This window comes from Lynx canadensis, chromosome C1, assembly GCF_007474595.2.
Source record: "Lynx canadensis isolate LIC74 chromosome C1, mLynCan4.pri.v2, whole genome shotgun sequence".
Taxonomy (NCBI): Eukaryota; Metazoa; Chordata; class Mammalia; order Carnivora; family Felidae; genus Lynx; species Lynx canadensis.
Window position 1 is genome coordinate 116,456,955 of NC_044310.1, and position 22,927 is coordinate 116,479,881.

Sequence of the window (22,927 nt, forward strand, 5' to 3'; positions counted from 1 at the left end):
ATAAGGGGAAGTCAGGAGGTTTTCACTGCTGCATCTCACTGAGGTGCCCTTGCCTCTAGGCAGTGGAGGGGTCGGTATCTAGAAGAAGGCTAGTCAGATTTAAGACAGATGGTAAATCAGTGGGACAAAGTAGGGCCCATGGATTCCTTTAATTTACTGCTTGAGAGTCCTTTAGGTGCTTATTATAAAGGTCCAAAGATCAGAGGACCCCTTCCCTTGAAGCCTATAACTGCATGAGCAGAGCATAGGGCAGTTCAGCCATCTTTGTGCTGTGCAAAATGAGTTTGTACCCTCTGATAGGATGGGGTAAAAACAAAACAGAAAAAGGTCTGCTACTTCTGAATGCTTCACAGATAGCTTTTGCACAGAAGTTTTACATTTCTACTTTTGTGTCCTCAGCACAATGAAGCTGTACATATGAACAAGTCCGCTGTGTCGGGTTTTAACAACACCTTTCTTTGGAAACTCTTATAGGTTTAAGAGTAGCTTCCCAAGTGTTGAGAGAATCCTATAATGACTGTTACTAGATACGCAAGATTAGGGAAAAGGTACAGCAACAACGTGACCACTGTTGTGGTCAATGTTAATGAAGCGTGTCACTTTACTTCCTTTTTTAAAAAAAAGATGAGCCAGGCCTCGAAGTAGAAGTCCCATTTATGACTGTCTTCCAGTACACTGACCTGTGTGCCCTAATGGGCACTAAGCTTCACCCCCAGCCACTCTCAAGACCCCATTTCCAGAATCGTCCTTCACACACACACAGTAACACAGCTGATGCTAATAAATACCCATAACTTTTGTTGGCCATCGGAGGGAGAGAGCATTGACAAGAGACTTTTACATTTAGAAAAACCTGTCCGTTACATAAAAATAAGAGGAAACCTTTGTCTCTTTGCTCTCTGTCAAAACTGTGTTGATGGCATAACACGGAATGATTATCCTAATTCCATACCTAGAATCTTAGTGTCCTTCCCACTGCAGACATATTTTCCCTACAAAATGACAAAAGAGGAAAATCTGAGAAAGCAACCTTCCTGCCTCTGGTGTCTCTGTTCTTGGAGACCTGACCTCACCCCTCTCCCCACCCTTGATATGGACCCTTTACAACAGGGCAGGTCCAGAGCTCTATTCTGCCCCAGTGTTGGGTGGCATGGCCTGACCTTAGGCCAGTGAATATTGACCCATTGAGCAACTCTTCCTAATCTGAAGAATTCTAAGGAAACCCTCTGGGGTCTAATCACAGTGTTTACAGAAGACCGGGAGCTGGCTTGTAACTAAAGGATTACGTCTCTGAGCTAGGGGGCAGGTGGCAGACTAGGGTCTACCTAAGCAAAGCCTCCTCTAAGAAAGCCACTGCGTCCCTCTTGCTGTGCTCTCTTATGTTCTGCTGGCCGGGGCCCCGGTATCTGGGATTCCCCGATGACAGCTTTCGTGGGAATTTCCTTTTTCCCTACAAAATGAGGGCTCGTAGGCATCGATTCGGAAAAAAACAAATGCCAAAACATGAACTAGCAAAGAAAGTAACGTTATCTGGTTCGTGTTGGAGAAAAGCAATGCCGTCTCTCACCTGCCGCTCAGTTTTAGCTTCGTACCAAGGAGATACTTCAAACCTCAAGTCTAAAAGAAGTGTCACCCCGGATTGCAGCCGGTCACGCACGTGTACTCCTCACTATTAATTGAAAGTAAGAAGGAGGAGCATTAACTGGCAGAATCCTTTATTGTCTTATTTTGAGACGAGGCTATAAAGTTCTGTGAACGGAAGTGAAATATCTTAAGGCCATTGAGGTTACGAATAATGAGATGAATGAAGTGAAAGCTAATGTTATCTGAAGCGACATATGGAAAATAATATTGTGACATCCCTAAAAAGCTGAACGTTCCGCCAGACTTGCTCTTGTCCATCTGTCATTCTTTCAGTTGTTTTTTTTTTTCCTTTTTTGCATGGGCTATGCTATTATTTTTGGTTGTTGTGATTAAAAGTATTTTAAGGCATCTTTTTTACATCTCGTATACATAATTTTTTGTTTGAGTCATACTCAGTCTTTATATATAAAAAATAGTGTACTGGCCAGATGTATAAATGCCTTTGCTCCCACGGAAGCTGGTATTGTGGTGTTCTAGAAAGGAGGGGCAGGGACCGACCCCCTGTGCTCCTCAGTCACGCTTTCTTCACATTAAAGTGATGTTGCCCCATAGACAAACTTATGAACTTAGCAGGGGTTGACATCTTGAATTCCATTCAGGTTTTTCCTTCCACTTCCCGTCAGTATATACATGGGACTTTAGCTGTTAACATGTTCATTCACATTTCTTTGTGTTTGCTGCCAGAGCCCGTCTTTGAGTTGGCATGTATTTTTGTGAGCTCTCCAAGCACAGTTGGGGTATAGATTTTCTTTCATTCATCAGAAAACAAGAAAGTTCTATCTGGGCGAGTTTTGCAATTTTAGGCAAATAGCTCCTATCTCCAAAGGTGAGTTCAGATGTTGTGCCCCAGCAGGACGTGTCCAGCCACAGAAAACACCTGGATGGTTCCAACCGCGAACCAGTAGAGGTCTGGCTCCTCCCAAGTGAGGACCGTCGACCTCTTATCTTGCTCATCTGCCCAAACCATTAAAGAAGAAAGAAAAGAAAAGGTGGCGAGGGGGGCTTAGTAAATATCATTTGTTTGTAAGCTACAGGAAACAGCCTCTTGTGAGAACGTACAGGGTTGGTTGTGTCGCACGTAGGAAAGGTTCCTGCCAGCGATGGTCTAGTTTCAGTTACTTCTTTTGAAGAACGAAAGACTGTATGTCTTTAGTCCTGAATGATGTTGTCGAATGCTCACTTAAACACACCCAAGGATTCTTTGTCCCTAGCAATCCTCAGTGTAGCTCCAAGACTTTGTGGAAGTTCACTTAGACCAACTCATCTTCTCTTCGAGTTTGTTTGAAACACGTGACACTCAAATGAACACAGTTGTTTTGCCTTTACCCTTGGTTGACTGTTGCTTCATGTTTTGCCTTCTTTATGCTGTGCTTTATCCTGTGCTTTTCTTGGATACTCTCGGTGAGGGACGGCGGGCTATTCTCGGGACCCGCTTCCGTGCACTCTCCGGACCGTGAAAGGCTGCCTGTTGACACCCTATACATGACACCCAAAGGCTACTTGGGATTTTTGCTTAGTTTCTGATTTTGCTCTGCTCAGCCCACTAAAGGAACAATCGTTGGCATCACTTTTCTGTAAGGGACGAATGTTTCTTGCTTTTTCAAATACTTCTAGACATCCATCTAGGAACGTGACTCATCTGTATAAGATCTGTTTTTATTGTAAAACGCAAAATGTCAGCACCTTGGAAGAGTTTGATATTCACAGCAAGCTCCTGGGTTAGATGGCACAAGAGAGACTCTCGGGAGCCTTTCGGTAGGGTGGATCTAACTTGGAATCGTTTTTGAACGTAGGGTTTTATTTCACAAGTTTCTAACCCCAGTGAGCATTACCCAGTCTTGTGAGGTCGTTAGCTTTGCCCCTCTGAAACTTGCTTGTGACACTAGCTTTATTTTGAAATGCCCACCCCTCTTACCCGTTTGTACATTTGAGACCAGTAACAACCAGACTCCTTGTTTCCATCTTCAAGATACGAAAGTTATTTTTCCACTTTCATTACCTCGTGCATTGTCACCAGTTGTCACCCTTTGAGTTCTTGCATTCTTGTGGTTATTGCTGTGCCCCCCACCGGGTCTTACCGAGTGCTGATGTGATGTGTTTGGGGCCTGGTTTGACAAGGAACACGTGCAGTTGTCCAGTGGTGGCACTCTAACAGGTGTCTCCTTTTCATTCCAACTCGCCTAAAGACACGAAATTGTAATTATACCTCACTCCATAAACTGTTGGAAGTAATTTATACCCATGCCTCAAATTTATGCGTGTGCTTCAATTTAAGAAATACAATATCTTTTGATCCTTTAGCATGCTGGAATATGATACAGAGAACCTGAACTCTGAAGAAATTTACAGTTCTCTGCGTGGAGTTACAGAAGCCATTGAAAAGTTTAGTTTTCGAAGCCAAGAGGATCTGAACGAGCCAATTAAGCGAGATGGCAAAAAGGACTGTGACATTGTAAGTATCCCCGGGCTAACAGAGAACTGTATTTCGGTGAAGTGAGAACTCTGAGGACTGACCACGTGAACACTGAGCTTCATCATCATTTGTGTCTTGTAGCTAGAAGAGTATTATCTTAAGAGGCCCGAGGCAACTTTATAAAATTTTGAGTGACCCTCAGCTCTCTTTGTGAAGATTGTAAACTATCTTGTCCCCCGTTTGCCTTTGTTTATCCTGGACATATTTTTGTTCCTGTGACGTGATGAAAATAGTAGGCCTGAATCAGACAGCAGCGTGGTTCTCTGGGAGCTGTAGTTCCTGCAGAGGCAGGCGGATCCGTAGGGAGTGGCGATGCGGTGGGAGCGGGCAGGGCTCAGTACTGATGAGTCAGGCTTGGCCGGTCCCGGTGCTCAGAGGTGGTGCTGTCCTCGGAGCCACGTGAAGCAGGGTTCGAGGGGAGTGTGTGGGCAGATAGGAGGACGGGCCTGGGAGAAAGCAGAGAGGCGGCAGGGGGCATGGCATGAGTTCTCTTTGCGGTGGCTGGCGTGCAGAGAGCGGGCCTGTCGTGTTGGTGGCCAGGTTTGGGGAGGAGGCTGCAAGGGTGGCTCAGGAAGGGTACTCCCTTTCCTGCTGGTGTCTGACTCCACTCGGGAGTCACTGGAGATTTTTAACCAAGGAAGTGGCGTGGTCACACTTAAAATTTTAGGAAACCTGCTGCCCCTCTGAGATGGAGAATGACTCTGGAGGAAGTGGGGTCGGTAAGGCATGAGCTGAAATAACAAGAGTCCGAAGTCTCTGTCTAGAACTGTTAGGTGCTTATGCCGTTCAGTGAGATCATATCACAGAAGGAGAATAAATGTGTGTTAACCCCTTTGGAACTTAATGAGTTCAGTTTTGGATGTGTGTGACTTGGGGGACATAGGGAGTGTCCAAGCACACATACTCCTTAGGCCTTTGCAGATACCAGTCTGCAGTTCAGGTTGGCCGCTCGGCCTGGAGATGAAACATTGAGAGACATTGACTGGTTGCCTGATGGTAACTAGAAAGTGAGTGAAATCAACCAAGTAAAGGGTAAGGACAAAATCCTGGGGAGCATCAACACTAAAGGGAAAGACGGAAGAAGAGGACTTGGGAGAAGGGCTACAGGTTATTATTGCATGGGAGACCAGGAGAGTGGGCTATCAGAAAATTTAAGGGAAACTTTGGGAAAGGCCTTGTAGCCAAAGAGGTGATGCTGCAAAGACAGCGACCAGCCAGACGTGAAGGGAAAGGACTCCGCTGGATTTTTATTTTTTTTACGATCTGCATCAAATATTGTATTTTAGCTGAAAGTATATAAAACACACGTTTATTCACCATTGTTCTGATGTAGAGCCACGACCTCCTCTTGGAGGATGGACCCACGGTTTGGATTTCCATGTTCTTCTCAAATAAACTTTACCCACAGTCCTGGTCTACGGTTTCCAGATCTAGTTTCTTCCAGGAGCCCCATCTGTTTTGTGAGCACCATTCAGAGCAGAGCTGAGCGTGGAAAGCAGAGTGCAGTGGGTTGAGGACCAGCTTGAGTAACAACCTGGACATTGAGGAGGGATCATTCAGGACCTTTTCCCCGGGGAGACCTGCCCCGTCTGAATGCACATGGGACCAGTTAGGAGAAAAGTGTGGACAATGCCGTGGCAGGGCGTGGGTGATTGGTGGACACGGGTCCTTGAGGACATGGCAGAGGAGGCAGTCTGGGCACTGGTGGCCGTAGCTGGGAAGCAGGGTGGGCTGGGTTGATGTGGGGCCAGGAAGTGGAGGGCATCCCCACTGACCGCTCCCACTTTCTATGGGCAGCAGAAAGAGGCCGACCTGACTCCGGGAGTTCAGCTGTGGTGAGGAGAGTGGAAAAGGGCTTCCAGAACACCTGTGGGGAGCAAGGGGCTCAAATTAGGGAATCCGAAGCCCTGCTAGGAACAATAGAGGCCCTAAGAGAAGGTGGATGCTTTCGTGTGTATTTTTCTATTTCTTTATATGTATTTATGCATCTGTATGCTTGGAGTAGGCTGTAGCATGTTTTTGTTTGTTTTTGATGCAAGTGACATCACGGTGTGCATTCTGTTGAGTGTAGCATGTGAGCACTTTCCCCCCGTCTGCATTCTCCTGTGGGAATTTTTATGGTCAGGTGAGAATTCGTCACATGGATACCACAGTCATGTACTCAGTGCCCTATTTTGGAACATTTGAGTGATTTCTGCTTTTTCAAAGCATAAAAATTCTCTGGCGAAGTTGAAAGGGGTGAAGCTTGCCGAGTGAAGGTAGCAGGCGAGGCATGGAAGCAGGATTGTCATTGGTGGGATCGGCAGGATGGGGTGCAGGAGCCCCCCAGGCCAGACAACAGGGTGGGTGGCAGGATAGGGGAACATGAGAGGACGAAGTGGAAATTGTTGAACAGGTTCGAAATTCACGATCTTAGCTGCTGATTACCGGAGTGTGAGCGAAGAAGCTGGGCTGGGTGTGAAAACGCATTATGTGTGAAAGACTCGGGAGCCAGTGTACCTCTTTGGTTTGATCAAAGTGACCCAGTGTAATAAGACAGACCTCCGTAAGGATGAATGTCAGAGCCACTAGGAAGACAGTTCCCCAAAGCAGAGATGGAAACATTCAACGTGCAGGAGAAAGTCCATCCTTCTGGGTGATTACAGAAATGCAGCAAACATACATTTGAGGCTCCACTTTATTTCTAAATTGTTCCACTTTGTTTCGGGTAAAAATTAGAATATTTAATGCTTCAGGATATGAGGGAACTAGTGTAATATTGGTGGCATGGGAACTTGATACAGTTCTTTGGAGCTAAGTAAAATTATATTCGGCATAGGTGATTTTAAGTTTCATATCCTTTATCAAGTAATGTAACTTTTGGCAATCTGTGCTAGATAACAAATGCAGCAAAAGGTAAGAAAGGTATTATGTTACAGTGTAGTTTATTTCAGAGTTGTCTATAATAGCAAAAAATAGAAGCATTAAAAAAAGTAGAAGAGGAATGGTTGAGTAAATCTTACTAGAACACAAGTAGAAATAGTGGTGTGATTAAACAATATGTTATTTTTTTTTTAATTTTTTTTTTTTAACGTTTATTTTATTTTTGAGACAGAGAGAGACAGAGCATGAACGGGGGAGGGTCAGAGAGAGAGAGGGAGACACAGAATCCGAAACAGGCTCCAGGCTCTGAGCGGTCAGCACAGAGCCTGATGCGGGGCTCGAAGTCACAGACCGTGAGATCATGACCTGAGCCTAAGTCGGCCGCTTAACCGACTGAGCCACCCAGGCACCCCATTAAACAATATGTTATTAAACACTTTATTTACATGGGACATTCTTACACTATGAGAAAAGCAAAATATATGACAGAATGTGTGCTGTGATTCCCACTCTGCAAAGTCTGTGTGAAGATAAGGACTGGTTTAAATATACAAGTTTAGAAAGTAAGAATTTTTTTTGGGGGCGCCTGGGTGGCTCAGTCAGTTAAGCATCTGACTTTGGCTCAGGTCATGATCTCACAGCTTGTGAGTTCAAGCCCTGCATCGGGCTCTGGGCTGACAGCTCAAGAGCCTGGAGCCTGCTTTGGATTCTCTCTCTCTCTCTCTCTCTCTCTCTCTCTCTCTCTCTCTGCCCCCTCCCCGACTTGTCCTCTCTCATTCTCTCTCTCTCTCTCTCTCTCTCTCTCTCTCCCTTTCTCAAAAATAAACATTTAAAAAAATTTTTTTTAAAGAAACATTTAAGTCAAAAGTCATCACCACCTACAAAACAGACTTCAGATGTAAATTAACAGACTTTACATGTAAATTAGCGAGTGGAGCGGGGAAAACATAAGTGTTCAGTTCCTGCTCAGGTAGTTTATGAATTGGATGGTTTACAGATTGAAACCTAGTAACTATCCTTTCGTCAGTGGCCAGATTTCAAGGGAGAAATCTGGCTGTCCCAATACTTCTGAAAATGTAAAGGAAGAGTTTGTTAAAAGTCCTAAAAAGGAACTGACCGTGTGCCGTGCCTTAGGTGTCCCGCGATGGTGGAGTTGCATCGCCTGCCACGGAGGGCCGCGGAGGCAGTGATGTGGTGGAAGGAGGCAGAACGGCCCTGGACAACAAGACGTCCCTCCTCAACACCCAGCCCCCCCGCGCCTTCCCTGGGCCGCGGGCGCGAGACTACAATCCCTACCCCTACTCGGACACCATCAACGCCTATGACAAGACAGCCCTGAAGGAGGCCGTGTTCGATGATGACATGGAGCAGCTTCGAGATGGTTTGTTCCTCTTTGCTTGACCCCCATCCAAACCCCCCCCCCCACCGCCATCCAGAAGAGCTTTCTGTGGCTCTCCCTGGGCACAGCAGCTCTGGGTGTAGAGGGCAAACACACATGCAGACGGTCCTTCGTTTAGCCACTTACTGAGTCCCCACCATGTGCTTAGGCATGGAAAGCACATCTGTGCACAGAAGCGTGCACAGTCCCTGCCCTCTGGAAGCCAGCAACCTGGCTTTCGTAGAGCCAGTCACGAAACCAGGAACTACCGGTGACCCAAACTTAGGGCTGCACACTGTGCTGTGAAGGAAGGTCAGCTGTGCCCCTCAGGGAAGGCTTCCGCGAGGCACAAGGGCCTGAGTGGAGGTCAGAAGCGCGAGGGGAGTAGCAGTTAGCGGGTGGGAGGCAGAGGCACAAGCCATCCCAGCACAGGCTCCGCGTCTGTGTGTCCTCTCCCAGCCCTGAGCTATGGAAGGAGGGCCCGGTAGCACCACTGAGAGCCCCCCGCTTTTCTCTCACACCAGCGTTTTGACCAGGCCTTCCTGGAGCTGCTTTGGTTGACTTCTGTCTCGTAGTTCAGAGAGAGGGGATCTGGCATATACTGAGCTCCTGCATTACCATGTGCTTTCCGCTCAGCTGCTTTCTGTACATATCTAATGAGATAGAAGGGATTATTCCCATTTCACAGGTTAAAAAACTAACATTCAGAAGGGTTAAGTTACTTGCCCCAAATATAACATACTTGGCACGAACAGAACTAGTCTGATGACGTGCTTTGTTTTCTGACACTTGTGTTAAGACCAGTGTCCATTACTGAGTAACCGGTGAGTAAGCGTGCATTGGAATGATGCTGTTTTTGTCTGGAACTTAATTAGTTCTTTTTTCACCTGATTGTCACGTTCACATAATAGGTTTGTTTTTTTTTTTTAAACATACGTATATATCCGTTTTGTTTCCAAGCCTTTGTTTTGTTTTTCAGTTTTAAACGAAGAATTAAATCAGAACCCTAAATTAGAACCCTAGACAGGTAGCATTCACTGTGTGTCATGAAGTGTATAGCTTGCTGGGGACAAGGAGGCAAATCAGACAGAGTCCTTGGCCTCAGAGCAACTCATGGCCTGTCCGAGAAAAAAGACCTAACACAATGGCACTGGAAAGAGAGGGCGCCTCGCTAGAGCAGATGCTGGTTTCAGTGGGGACACAAAAGAAGGGGAACTGGGGGGCGCCTGCCTGGCTTAGTTGGCAGAGCACGTGACTCTTACTCTCAGGGCTGTGAGTTCAAGCCCCACAACAGTGATGGGATCCTAAGACAGAAATGAAGTCCTGCAGTCGTTTGAAGGCACGTGCCCAGGTGGTTACTTGCCGTGGGTAGCAACCCTGTAAATTCCCAGGGATTCCCAGTGTCTGTTCACTGGGCCCAAGGCTAATGGCTTGGTGGTTATTATGAATTGCACTTTTTAGGAGTAGTGGGCTGTTTCCTTTTATTGTTCAGACAGTTGACACATCATTTAACTTACCCATTTGTTGGTCTTGTTTAAGATAGAACAGAGATTGGGGTGTTGGTTGTTCCCTATTTACGAACTGCGTAAAAGGCTTCCTAAACTTACTAAATTTATGTAAGGCTTACCAACTTACTAAAAGGCCTAAAGAGAAAAGTGGAAAGGCAGGGGGGAAATGATTGAGTTCTTTAACATTTCAAACTTCCTGTGTGTTTGTTCCCTCGCACCTTAGAAGCTAAAAAAAAAAAAAAAAAAAAGTATGAAAATACAAATTTAAGTAGTTCCTAATGATTTGTCTTTGCCTTTTCGTCCTTTCTATTGAAAGGAAGTGTTCAGAGTTGAGGTCTCTTAAGTTCATGGGAAGAGAAAGGATAGGTGTTTCATGGCTGAAGCCCTTTTGCTAAGTGGTTTTGGCACGTTGTACAGTCTGTGCATGGACAGTCCACGCACAGGCTCAACACCTTGATTAGTATTTGTTTGCTGTGCTAGTTACTAAGACTAAGCTCTGGACATTCGGGGAGGGAAGGAATGTCAGACGGGTCGGTGAGGAGGGCCTGGAGGAAAATGTGCACGTGTCAGTGGGTGTGACGGCGGGAGGGGACTGTCCAGGGGTGGCCTGACTTGGAGCTGCTGCAGTGGAGATAGATTTGGGGGGAGGAGGACAGTCACGGAGAGACTTTTAGATGGCTTCTCCTGTTTGTCCGAACTCGAAGGGGGAAAACGATGGTGGGGGAGGGTAAGGATGTTGGTATTGGTACTTGACATCTGTTCCCACATCTCTGTTTTCCTGTTTGGTGAGACGGCCTGCTGAGGGTGTCACAAGCAGGCAGCAGAGAAGGGTGAAGGGCACGGGGCAGGAATGATGGAGGGGGGCTGCCTCTGGGAGCGGAGAGCGGGCGGAGGGCGCGTCCACAGCCCGGTGTCCTCGTGAGGTGACTTTGTCTCGGTGTCTCTCCAGTGCCCATTGACCATTCTGACTTGGTGGCTGACCTTCTGAAAGAGCTGTCCAACCACAACGAGCGGGTGGAGGAACGGAAAGGCGCCCTGCTGGAGCTGCTCAAAATCACCCGGGAAGACAGCCTGGGTGTCTGGGAGGAGCACTTCAAGACCATTCTGCTCCTGCTGCTGGAGACACTCGGAGACAAAGACGTGAGGCGCCTTCCTCGTCCTTGCGTTCCCCCCTTCCCATGTGACGGGCTGTTAAGTCCTGTCGTTCTGGACTTTGGCTTCAGCTTTATTTCTGTACTGTGCCTGCTGTTTACATCAAAATGTTTTCCAAATATTTTCTGAGTACCAGCTAGTGAGGTCATGTTTCTGTCAGAGACGGGCCCCGTTCCTAGCTTATTTATATGTGTGTTTTCTTCTGTAATTGGGTTTGTAGGAGTTGAGGGAAACTTGTTCCTGCTTCAGGTTACTTTGTTTAACACAGAATTTCTTAAACCTTTGTTAGCACAGAATGGTTTTTTACAATGAGGTTTTTTTCTGTGTGAGTTTTAGGTTTCATGCGTAACTGAGAAATAGAAAAGTTCATTTTTTAAGAGACCCTACTAGATGCTGCCTTCCCTGAAGTTCTGTGTAGATGCAGCCGGCATCTGTGAGCAGCAACAGTGATTTTAACTGGTTAAGCATGCAGTTCTGGAGCGTGGGTTGTTTTCTGTTATCTTCTGTATTATTTTTTAAATCAAAAGCCCTCTTTGCCCTGTGACCTTTGAGTGTGACCAACCAGGAATTTGTGCCGTGCCCGGTCCGTAATCCACACCTGGCACCACGTAGATGACTCTTAACGGGGGGAGTAACCTAGTCAGAGCCCTGCCTTCTCCCATCTGTGTGCCGGTCCCTTGTGCGGAGACAGCAGCAGATGTTGGGAATTGTCTGAGTGAAACTCTAGAAGTAAAAATCCACCTGTGCACTGGGCTTTGTGGAGGCCGCAGAAACAACGAAGCAGGTGTGATGAAGAACTCAAGGGCAGGACCAGGTGGATTTTGAGGAAGCTCAACACAGCCCACGGTGAAGGTCCCTCTCGGGGTCACGTTGATGGTGACTCTGATGGAAGACGGGTGCACAGGGGGCCAGCGAATGCTGTGGCTCTGATTGCTTTCTGATGCTTCGGGTTAATGGTTTGGCGGAGGGTGGGGACAGACAGAAGTACAGTGATGGAGGAGGGTGGGGACAGACAGAAGTACAGTGATGGAGGACCTACAGTCACTTCCCTTACAGCCTGCTTGGTCAGGCTGTGTTGGGAGATAGAGTGATCTCACGTAGAGAGCAGGTAGATGGTCCATTAGTGAGCCAATAGCACAGGCGAGTGATGAAGAATCAGGATGTAGTTTTTGGCTCAGTTTGGTGTAAACCCCTTTTCTTTTACTGAGATCAGGAGCCCGTGTGGAACGGTTTTCCTCCAAACGGCGCAGCTTGGGCCTCAGACACCTCGAGGCGTGTACACACGACCCTCCCCTGTGATCTCATCACACAGAAGGTCGGGAGTAAAGACAGGTCTGTGGCTGTCTTACAGGCCGTGTTGATGAAGTGGTTAGATGCTTGTTACCTGTTCTTTACCAAAGGGTAATTTGCATACCGACATCTCAGAAAACATGGAAATCCTCCAGGAGATTGATAATTAACTTAGATGTATCGTCCTCATTCGGTCTCATTTGGTCCTCTTTTGGCTCATTCCAGAAACCTTCCTCAGGTCTTAGGTGCTGGGTCCTGGGAATGTCAGCGTAGGCATAGCACCCGCCTCATGGGACTGGCTGCCTCAGCCTGTGCCACGTTTGCAATGTGACCTGCGTTGGGTGCCAGCAAGATGCCAGGGGAGCCCAGGGCTGGGTGCCTGGCCGTGCTGGGCGCTTCTGGCTAGTATGTTCAGTGAAGCGCTGTGTTGTTTGCTGATGTCTTCCTTTCCTCTTGTACTCCAGCATTCCATCCGAGCACTAGCATTGAGAGTTCTACGGGAAATTCTGAGAAACCAGCCCGCAAGATTTAAGAACTATGCCGAGCTGACGATTATGAAGACTCTGGAAGCCCACAAAGACTCCCATAAGGAGGTAAGCCGGCCTCTGGCCCAGGAGTGCCGAGCAGATGGGCCTGGGGGTGCAGTGAGGGTGTGGGGAGAGAGGGGTGTGGATCAGTGTGCAGCCTGACTAGGAGTCGCTCCCTTTGGGGGGCACCTGGGGGGCAGGGCTCAGTCAGTTAAGTGTCTGCTTCTTGCTCAGGTCGTGATCTCACAGTTCGTGTTCGAGCCCCACGTCAGGCTCTCTGCTGTCAGCATGGAGCCTGCTTGGGATTCTTTCTGTGTGCCTCCCCTGCTCTCTCTCTTTTGCTCTCTCTCTCTCTCAAAAATAAATAAGTAAGCTTAAAAAAAAAAAACGTGAAACAAAAAAAGAGTCGCTCCCTTAGAGCTCGGCCCAGGCCGTGGTTCAGGGTGACAGTCCCAGTGCTGGTGTGGCGGCTGAGCCCAGGTGCCATTCAGGGCCTGGTGCCACTTGGTAGGTTCCTGACTCCCACATGTACAGCAGGCCTGACCTGTCCTCAGGGATTTCCTGGTCGGTGGTTCCCAATTGCTGTGGTCAGAAGGAGGGGGCTGCCATTTTCCTGGTGGCATTCGGCACCTGCCAGACTGTTGTTGGGAGATCGAGGTTGGCTCGAGAAACAGATGTGCAAGTGCTGGAACCCACGCTTGGAACATGCTCCACGACCTCGGACAGGTTCTTTCAGCTTCCGCGTCTCAGTGTGCTTGTGGATAAGGTGGAGGAGGACGTTGTCACAGTTTCTTGTGAGAACTGAATGACATGGCCAGTGATGACAGAGGTGCTACATATACCTGTTGGTCTTCCTCCCTCCCCTCCCCTCTCAGTGTGCCCCTCTCTGCAAGTTCAGGATGAATGGAGGCAGCCATGTCCTGCCTTTCCTCGCTCCTGAACGTGTAAAATGCTAACAACTGTCCTGGCACCTCAGACGCCTACTGGAGAGTTGGAAAAATGTGTTTCTGTGCCCCGCACACTTACGACAGGCCCAGATTGGACCCGCAGTAAGTCCAGCCGGTTGCTCGTTGCCTTGTCCAGCCCCTGGGGCTCACCAGTCCTTCAAGTGCCTAGAGACCTACAGAGAACAGTGAAATACAGATGGTTTCAGTAACGCCTTTCCAATCAAAGGCACTGTGGGAAATTGGACTGTATACTTAGAACATTAGAAAACCTCAATGGATTGGACCCCAAGTGAGAATAACCTGCTTAGTTGAGTCTCGTGGCTCACATGTGATTCTCACGGGCACACTTGTGGATTAAGGGAACGGCAAGAATATGTCAACAAAAAGAATCTGGACCCCAAATTGTGCTGTTTCTCTGTTTAGCAGCTTATGTGGCTGCCCAGTGGTGACAGGTTTGATCTCCTGAAACCCGCACCACAATTGCAGGCTCAACAAGAGTAGGGGTCTCGCGCTCTGTCTAGGCATCTCCACCTGATGGGCCTGGCACAACGCGGGTTCATAAAGTGATAGATACATTTTTGTTTGTTTGTTTTTTTACATTTATTCATTTTTGAGAGACAGAGCACAAGTGGAGGAGGGACAGAGAAGGGAGACACAGAATCCGAAGCAGGCTCCAGGCTCTGAGCTGTCAGCACAGAGCCTGATGCGGGGCTCAAACCCATAAACCGCAAGATCATGACCCGAGCTGAAGTCGGACGCCCAACCGACTGAGCCACCCAGGCGCCCTAAGTGATAGATACGTTTTTAACCTGTTGACGCTTCAGAAATCTGGCTTCGTCATGTGCTAGTACAAATCACTCATGTTTGAACAGAACGCTTTCCTGTTACAATAACTCATGTAAAATGTGAGGACCCGTGAGCTAACGTAGCCAACGCCATTATTCCTGAGTGAGGGAAGAGGGTCCAGAACATGCTGTCATTTGTCAGGTGACGCATGGCAGGTATTGGCAGAACCAGTATGTGAAGCAGGTTTTGTGACTCTTAGGGCAAGTGGCCTGGCCTGTGCTGACCTTTTTCTCTTCTTTTTTAAACCCTAATAGCCTCTTCTTAAATACCTGACCAAAAACCGAAGTAAAACTGTTCTCTTGGAAGCACCTGATGTTGTTTCCTCTGGAGAGGACCTACTTAGAATGTGGCATCGAGGTGACACTAAGCCCTCCGTAGTGTGTGGCGCTTACTGACTATCCCCTTGGAGGATGTCTGTGTTTAAAGCTGGCATCCTGATCTTAAACTGTGAAACTTTGCCAGTGGACCCTAAGAAGTACAGCTGAGCAGAATTAAATAGTCCGTTTCTTACTGAGCTGTCTTCTTGAGGGATCTTGTTTCTTTGGGGTGTTTTTCCTCCTGCAAAATGAGAAATTCAGTAGAGAAAGTTCTTTGGCGTGAACTCTTTTAAATTGCCTGAGGGACAGAAGCAGAAAATACCTGTTGCTTAAAGTAAGCTTAGCAGCCCTTAGTTGTCCTGTGGCATCCCTGTGACCCAGGGTCTCCTCACTGCCGTCACTGATCACCTGACCAAGCAGGTGGGGAAAACATCCTGTTCCCAGTAAAGGAGTGCCTTTATTGGCAGGCCTGCCCTGCTTTGCATACTTTGATACTCACCTTGAGTGCCCTTGTATTTTCCTTGTGAAACTTCACTCTGTCACTTGGCCAGAAGCTCCCAGCCTTGGGCACTTGTGTATATTTAGGATTATGTATGGTTTCTTTGTCTGTCTTTTCTTTTGAAATTCTTCTAGTCTTTCTCTTATTTTACCCAAACTGTCTCCATCCATCATTCCCTTTTTTGTTTGTTTGTTTGTTTGTTTGTTTGTTTGTTTTTTAGGGCAGAATAGTTAGACGCACATCAAGTTCATGCTGTGGCCATCTTGTTGGCATAGAATATTGCACATGGTAGTTCTCTAGTGTTATGTTTTTTTTGTCACTACATTCAGACATGGTTCTGACATTTATTGGGAAGGATCTAAAATGTTTCTAAACCCAGTGACTGTGTCAGTCATGCAGAAGCAGAGTCTACTCTCCTAGCTAATTGGTACTTCCAAAGCGTGTTCATTCCATTGAGCTTTCCTGGAACTTCCCTCTTAGGAAACTCGTTGGTTTTGTATTCACAGACAGAACCCAGGCTTCGGCAGGACGCGACAGGGTGACACAAGGCTGCTCTGGGACCTTAGCCCCAGATGTCCCTCCTTGCCCGCTGGGGCAGTGGCTGCACTATGGTGCACACTGGGCAGTGGCTCTGGGACTGTAGCAGTGAAGGACAACTTACTGAAATGCCATTTCTAGAAGTTGAAATTTGTCATAAAAGCTCTCAGGGGAGATGAATATCTCATCCTTTAAGCCACGGTCTGTGTTTTCAGGGTCTTTTAAAAGGAACCGTGCATGCAAAACATGTTTGTTACACATTGGAAACATACCAGGCACTAGATCTCGCTCAGGCGTCCCTCATCTTAAGCCAACACAGATTTAGTAAGCACCATAGAGGATTTGGATACCAATTTAGAGTTTCTGTTGAAGAAGTTGGTGTTTGTCAGCTAAGACATGGTTTCATATTCCTTATTTGAATAAGTACATCTCCTTCATTATCTGACTCCTTTTTTTTTTTTAGTGTTCTATTATAGTTTTATTTTTTTAATATGAAGTTAATTGTCAAATTGGTTTCCATACAACACCCAGTGCTCATCCCAAAAGGTGCCCTCCTCAATGCCCATCACCCACCCTCCTCTCCCTCCCACCCCCCATCTACCCTCAGTTTGTTCTCAGTCTGACTCCTTTTTATCTGTTTAGTAAATAAACATTGCTACAGAGTTTCAGTGTCTCCTTAATGAAGTCACCACGGTTTACAGTAGTGTTAGCTTATAGCAAGCATCTTAAAAAGGGCTGAGGACTTGTTAGTGACCTTCAGAAATCTGAAGCCCATTTTCTGTTTTAAAAGAAAACTCCATTCATTTAACTCTTCTCATCTTAGAATTGGCAATCTGTTTGTTAGGACTGGCGCAGAATCTCTCCTTCATCGATGAGGAGGGGATTTAATAAGAGAATCCATGGTATGAATAAGATTCTAGGATCAGCATGGGGTGTGACTCCTGAGGCAGAAAACCTGATTTTCAGTCCACTGTGTGTGCTGTCCAGCTGTGTTGTTGGGTCTCATCACCTCTGGGTGAGCCTGTTATAAAGCTTGACTGTCGTGAGACTCAAATACAGGACAGTGTGGAAAAAGACAAGAGAGAGAAAGAGTGTGCGTGTGAGCACGTAAGCTGGGAAGGGGCAGAAGGAGAGAGAGAGAAAGAGAGAGCGAGGGAGTGTGTAAGCTGGGCAGGGACAGAGGGGGAGAAAGAGAGAGAATCCCAAGTAAGCTCTAAGCTCAGCTGGGAGCCTGATGCAGGGGCTTGATTGCAAGACCCAAGATGCTGAACCAGCTAAGCCACCCAGGTGCCCCTGTCATTGAAACTTTTTGATCATTGGGTGTAGCTTTTTCTGAACTTGGCCACATTAGTGAGTATTCAGTTGTATTTGTCTATGAAAAGAAGGAAATGTCAGCATCATTTTGTGTCCCATACTGACTCACCAGATGTTTCTTCATCTGGGTGTTTGAGGCATCACAGTCCAGCCTCAGGCAGTCTGGGGAAGTTGGATTCTTATGAAACAACCATTGTTTGTCTTTGGGGGCTGTATTTTAAATCATAGAAAGTTAATTTTACGTTCTAATACTGTAACGAATTACAAGTAGAGCTACACCAAATTATTTTAAACAATAAAAGAGGAGGTTTCGGGCGCTTGTTTTCTGACTTGGGCTTCGCCCTGCTGGCATGGTGTGTTTTCTACAGTCATTTTGACAAGCGTCCTGGCCAGAGAAGAGCAGTGGTGTGTCGGGGAGGACGTTTGATTTTAGCAAGCTGATAATTCTCCTTCACATACCAATTAAAATCATTGTCTGACCACGACTTAGCCAGCCCCGCTGCGCTCTGGAATGGTCCTTAGAAGCCTCCTGGGGGCAGTGACCACCCGCATATCAGTGGTTCTGGAGGACAGTGTGTTATGTGAACCTGGAGAAATTACTTCACCCCTCCCGGACCTTGGTTTCTCTTATCTCTTACCCCAGGGAATGGACTGAGTGATTATCTGTGTCTCATCCAGCCTCAAGGTACTAGAAGTTGCTATTAAGTAACAAACCTACCTTCACAGGTCCTAAGTATCCAGTTTTCCCTGAGCCCACCCAATCTTGGGAGGTGGCTAGGAACCCGATTTCCTTTGCAAGTTCTTGCTCTTTTTAACGGAAAGGCAAAACCAGAAACCTATATAATCCTCTAAAGGTTAAAAGTTGCCAAGCCAACATTGTCTGACACCAAGAGCACAAACTCTGGTAAATGTTTTGTTTTTGGAGGCAGGAGGTTGGAAGTGAGGGGCAGGGCTCCAGTCTTCAAGAAGCTCATAGTTTAGTTGAGGTTAAAGCACATGTGCGCTCGGAGTGAGAGGCACTAGGACTTTGGAGTGGGCTGGAAGAGTCCAGGAAGGCTGCCTGAGGAAGTGAGAACCTGAGGTTGGCTGCGAGGAGTAGTTACGGGGAGAATTGTAACAGTGAGCCGGGGCGGCCTGGCCTGGAGGAGGGAGCATGGGCTTAGAAGACCCTGGGCTGACTGCACGAAACCAAGATTGCTTTCATGCTGTATATGTCACGTGGAGATGCCGCGTCCCCACCCTACTGGCTCGCTGTAGAGTGCCAAGCATAGAGCCCGGTTCTGAACGGCAGTGCCGCTGCTGTGCCACTGTTTGGGGCAAGTGACGGGTTCCTCCTCTCAGGTGAACCGGCCCTCCTGGGAGGCAGATAGGACACCGGGCCGCCTTTTAGCTCCTGTGGCTTCAGAAAAGGCATCCTACTAAGAAACAGCTCCTACAAAGAGACAAGCAAGAGGGCCAGTGTTCAACGTCACAACCTTTGAGTTTGGAGTGTGAACGTGTGGATCCTCGTCCTACTTTGGTCATTCACTGGCTGTACGACTGAGGACAAGTCACAGGAGCTCTCTCTCTGGGTCTCTAAAACGCTCGTACGCTGGGTGAGCCCGGGGGAGCAGAGAGCGTGATACCCTGCAGGGCTCATGCTGTGGAAAACGGAAGATACTGTCTCCTCTGCCCTCTTCCAGCGAAGAAAGTAGACCAATTCTGAATAGAATTGTTGACAAGCTTTATAGATTTTACACAAAGCACATATAGTGTACTTTTTAAAATATATCTAAGAGGGCTATTGAAATTCGATTGAGGAAACTGTAAAACACCAATGGAAAACAGTTTTTGTCTTGGCTGCTGTGCTGGCTGAATCTATCCATGTCCACACTGGAGTAGCTGTTACATTGTCACCTCCAAGCCGGAGGGCACCCTGAGTTTTGAGACATGCAGAAGAGGAGGCTTCTGTGTGCCGCTCAGCTTCCCATCTGAGGAGGTTCAGGTTGTCTTTTTTTCTTTTTTTTTTTTTTAAGTTCTTTTTTTTTTTCTTTTTAAAAGCCTCTAGCGCCTTCTTTACTGACTGCAGGGTTTGATGTTATCTCCAACAGTACAGCTTCTAGTTTTTTGTGTTTTTTTTTTTTAAATGTTTATTTATTTTTGAGACAGAGAGAGACAGAGCATGAACAGGGGAGGGTCAGAGAGAGAGGGAGACACAGAATCGGAAACAGGCTCCAGGCTCTGAGCTGTCAGCAGAGAGCCCGACGTGGGGCTCGAACTCACGGACCGTGAGATCGTGACCTGAGCCGAAGTCAGACGCTTAACCGACTGAGCCACCCAGGCGCCCCTAAGTTTACTTATTTTGAGAGCAAACGAGTGGGGTAGGGTAGGTCCAGAGAGAGGGGGGAGAGAGGCTCCCAAGCAGGCCCCACACTGTCAGCTCAGAGCCCGATATAGGGCTCGAACTCACAAACCATGAGATCATGACCTGAGCTGAAATCAGGGGTCAAATGCTTAACTGACTGAGCGACCCAGGGGCCCCTAGGTTGTCTCTTTTGCCCTTCCCGACAGGCCAGCCAGCCCAGTATCTGCAGTGTCCTCCAGGATGGGACACAGCCACCTCCCAGGCCTGTCTCCCACCTGGCTGCCGTAATGCAGTTGAGAGAGATAGTGTTGCCCTGAATCTGCTTTTGCAGGCAAAGATGTGACGGCTGTCTTGTTAGACATCATGTCTATACTCTGCCTCTGGAAATTCCACGTGCATCTTTTTAGGGGAACGCACTCCTTAAGTAGGGGCAGAGATAAGATTTTATAACAAGAATGTGAAAATTCTTGATTCACATTCTCCCTCTCATTTTTCTGATGAGAGAAACTGAGGCCTTGAAAGTAGAAGAAATGTCCTCCCAGACCACCTCACTAGTTGATGACAGAACTGGTTCCAAAACTTGGGTCTGTGGACGTTGAACCGGGAGCTGTTTTTTCTTTCCTCCCTTTCTCCCTCTAGTATGGCACTGAGCCTAGTTAAGTGAGGGCTCACATGCAGCTTAAATCCTGGAATTTAAAGGAGTGCCAGTCTTTTCCAAAGGATGGAATCTCCCCAGGATACCCGTGGATACCACAACTCCGTGTGGATCCGGATCCCATTTGTATAAGGTCTTTCCAGTTTTTCCCCAGAAGGTGGCGCCAACCTTTTCCTTAGCTTCCACATGATTGAGGCACTAAATAAACTAGGTTTGCCAGACTGGGAAGAGTTCTTTGATTCCAGTCATTGTTTAGGAACATTTGCCGCCCACCCCCCGACCTCCACCTTTTTTTTTTTTTTTTTTTTTTTTTTGCATTAAGAAAAAATCTTTTCTTATTCAACCAATTTTTCTCGTGTGTCTGTGACAGAGCCAAATCAAACTTTGGACTTAAAACACACAATCCAAATTTTGACAAGTTCTGTGCTCTAAAAGAAACCTTATCTTTAAGCAAACACTCATCAATATTCTGAGTAATGATCTCATTTTTTAAAAAGTTCGGTGAGGAAATTGTACTTTTCCTAGCTAGCTTCACTGGCTTTGAAAGGGAAAAATCCCCATGTTTCTAATCAGAGTAGCAAAATCAGCAGACTTGGGACAATTTTGGTCACTTCAAGGTAGATTATAACCTGCTTGATGCTGCTGTCTCATAAATATGCCCCACCCCACCCTCCTTTTTAAAATCCTTGCTGCTTCTGGCCACCTTGTCTACCAAACAGTATTGTTCTCCTTTCTTTCTGGTGCCCGTGTTTACTTTTGCTCTCTGCTTGCTTACATTTATAATCTTTGCTTCTTCGGTTACATAGAACGCAGGGGCAAAACCTAAAGTTCACCCTGATTCAGGCAGCTCGCCAAAAGCCGGGGGCTTGGCACAGAGAGGGAAGTCCAGAACACCTACTTGCCTTGGCAGAAGCGGGTGTCTGTCTTGGGAAACTTGCTGTAACCTCCGTAAGCAGGAGGGCCTCAAACTTGCCGCCTCGAAGTATACCTTCTGGCTTTTCGTTTTCAGACGTTTTTCGGAAAACCTTTGTGTGTTAGATACATTGGATTAAATGCTTCATGCAGGTGACATCAAGAATTCCTGGGGTTAGAAGAGGAAGTTCTCCTTGGGTGTGGGTTTTGGCTCGGCAGATCTGGAAGTCCTTTGACCCACAGCTCACTGCAGGGCAACTCACTTTCACCCGAATGACAGGAGAGTACAAACAGGTTGGAGGCAAGGAAGGAAACCTTACCATGGGACTCTCACCACGAGCCCGCCAGTATGTTTCCTTGTCTCACTGATGCTCTCCGCATCCGAGGGGCGTGGGGAAGTTTTTTGTTCCTGTCAGGACTGTTAAGTGGCACTGCTGGCACTTGGATCCCAGTCTGTTTCCAGGCCTGTCTTCCCTCCCACTGAGCTGCCTCCCGTTTCCCAGCTGGGTCTTAAACATGTACATCAGAGTCTTCTACCTTGGATGTACCCACAAGGTTATCCAGTATTTTCTGATCCTTCTGGTTTTACCCCATCTCTTTTTTTTTAATTTTTTTTTTTTAACATTTTTATTTTTATTTTTGAGACAGAGAGAGACACAGCATGAACGGGGGAGGGGCAGAGAGAGAGGGAGACACAGAATCGGAAGCAGGCTCCAGGCTCTGAGCCATCAGCCCAGAGCCCGACGCGGGGCTCGAACTCGCAGACCGCAAGATCTTGACCTGAGCTGAAGTCGGACGCTCAACCGACTGAGCCACCCAGGTGCCCCAACCCCATCTCTTTAAAAACTAAGACACACTGGGGTGCCTGGGTGGCTCAGTCGGTTGAGCATCCGACTTCGGCTCAGGTCATGATCTCACGGATCGTGAGTTCAAGCCCCGTGTCGGGCTCTGTGCTGACACCTCGGGGCCTGGAGCCTGCTTCGGATTCTGTGTCTCCCTCTCTCTCTGCTCCTTCCCTGCTCACGCTCTGTCTCTCTCTCTCTCAAAAATAAAATAAAGCTTAAAAACAATTAAAAAAAAAAACAAAACAAAACTAAGTCACAGACTTTCCTCAGTATGGCTCAGATTTCTGAGCCATATGTTAGGGTACTTGCAAACAGTATTTCGCACAGCAGAAAGGCATTGGCTTCGGAGCACGCCTTCACTGCGGGACCCGCTTAGGGAAGAGATGACCCCCTCTTCCACTGTCCACTGGCTGCCCAGCTGTACGTAACTCAGCCACGTGCCCGGTGCTCGGCTTTCCCGAGTGCACCGTGGACTTGCGGCGACCGGAGGGACGTGCATGAACTGAGGAGGAATAAAAGCACTTCATCTTAGAGTAATTCGTTGCACGATGGAAGTCTTTTAAAGCGGTACGCCACCCCTCTTCAAACAGCGGGTTGCTAGGGAAAAAAACCAACCTGAACTAAAGTCTCTTTTCCAAAGGACAGAAGTGTCGCCTTTCCGCCCTGTCACCGGGAATGGGACCCTCCGGGCCTCCTATAGCTGATTTTGCCCAAGGGCCAGGTGGCTCGCCTGCAGATATCTTGCTTCCCCCTCAGTTTCTGGGCCAGCTCCTCGGGTGGAACACGTCCGTGCAGTTCAGTGAGGCATGCCCCAGAGGTGACTTTGCCAGTCACGAACATTTTACAAGATATGTACACGGGAGAATGTGCTTGACAA

General features: G+C 47.4%; 1 protein-coding gene across 1 annotated transcript in view; it reads left to right on the forward strand.

Moving 5' to 3' along the window:
* The window catches only part of CLASP1 (cytoplasmic linker associated protein 1), a 170,322-nt gene that overhangs the window by 131,182 nt on the left and 16,213 nt on the right, over positions 1-22,927 (forward strand). The window contains exons 30-33 of the mRNA XM_030323685.1: positions 3,946-4,096; positions 8,114-8,360; positions 10,815-11,005; positions 12,772-12,900. Of these exons, the coding sequence (XP_030179545.1) occupies positions 3,946-4,096; positions 8,114-8,360; positions 10,815-11,005; positions 12,772-12,900 (718 nt within the window). The remainder of the gene's footprint in view (positions 1-3,945; positions 4,097-8,113; positions 8,361-10,814; positions 11,006-12,771; positions 12,901-22,927) is intronic.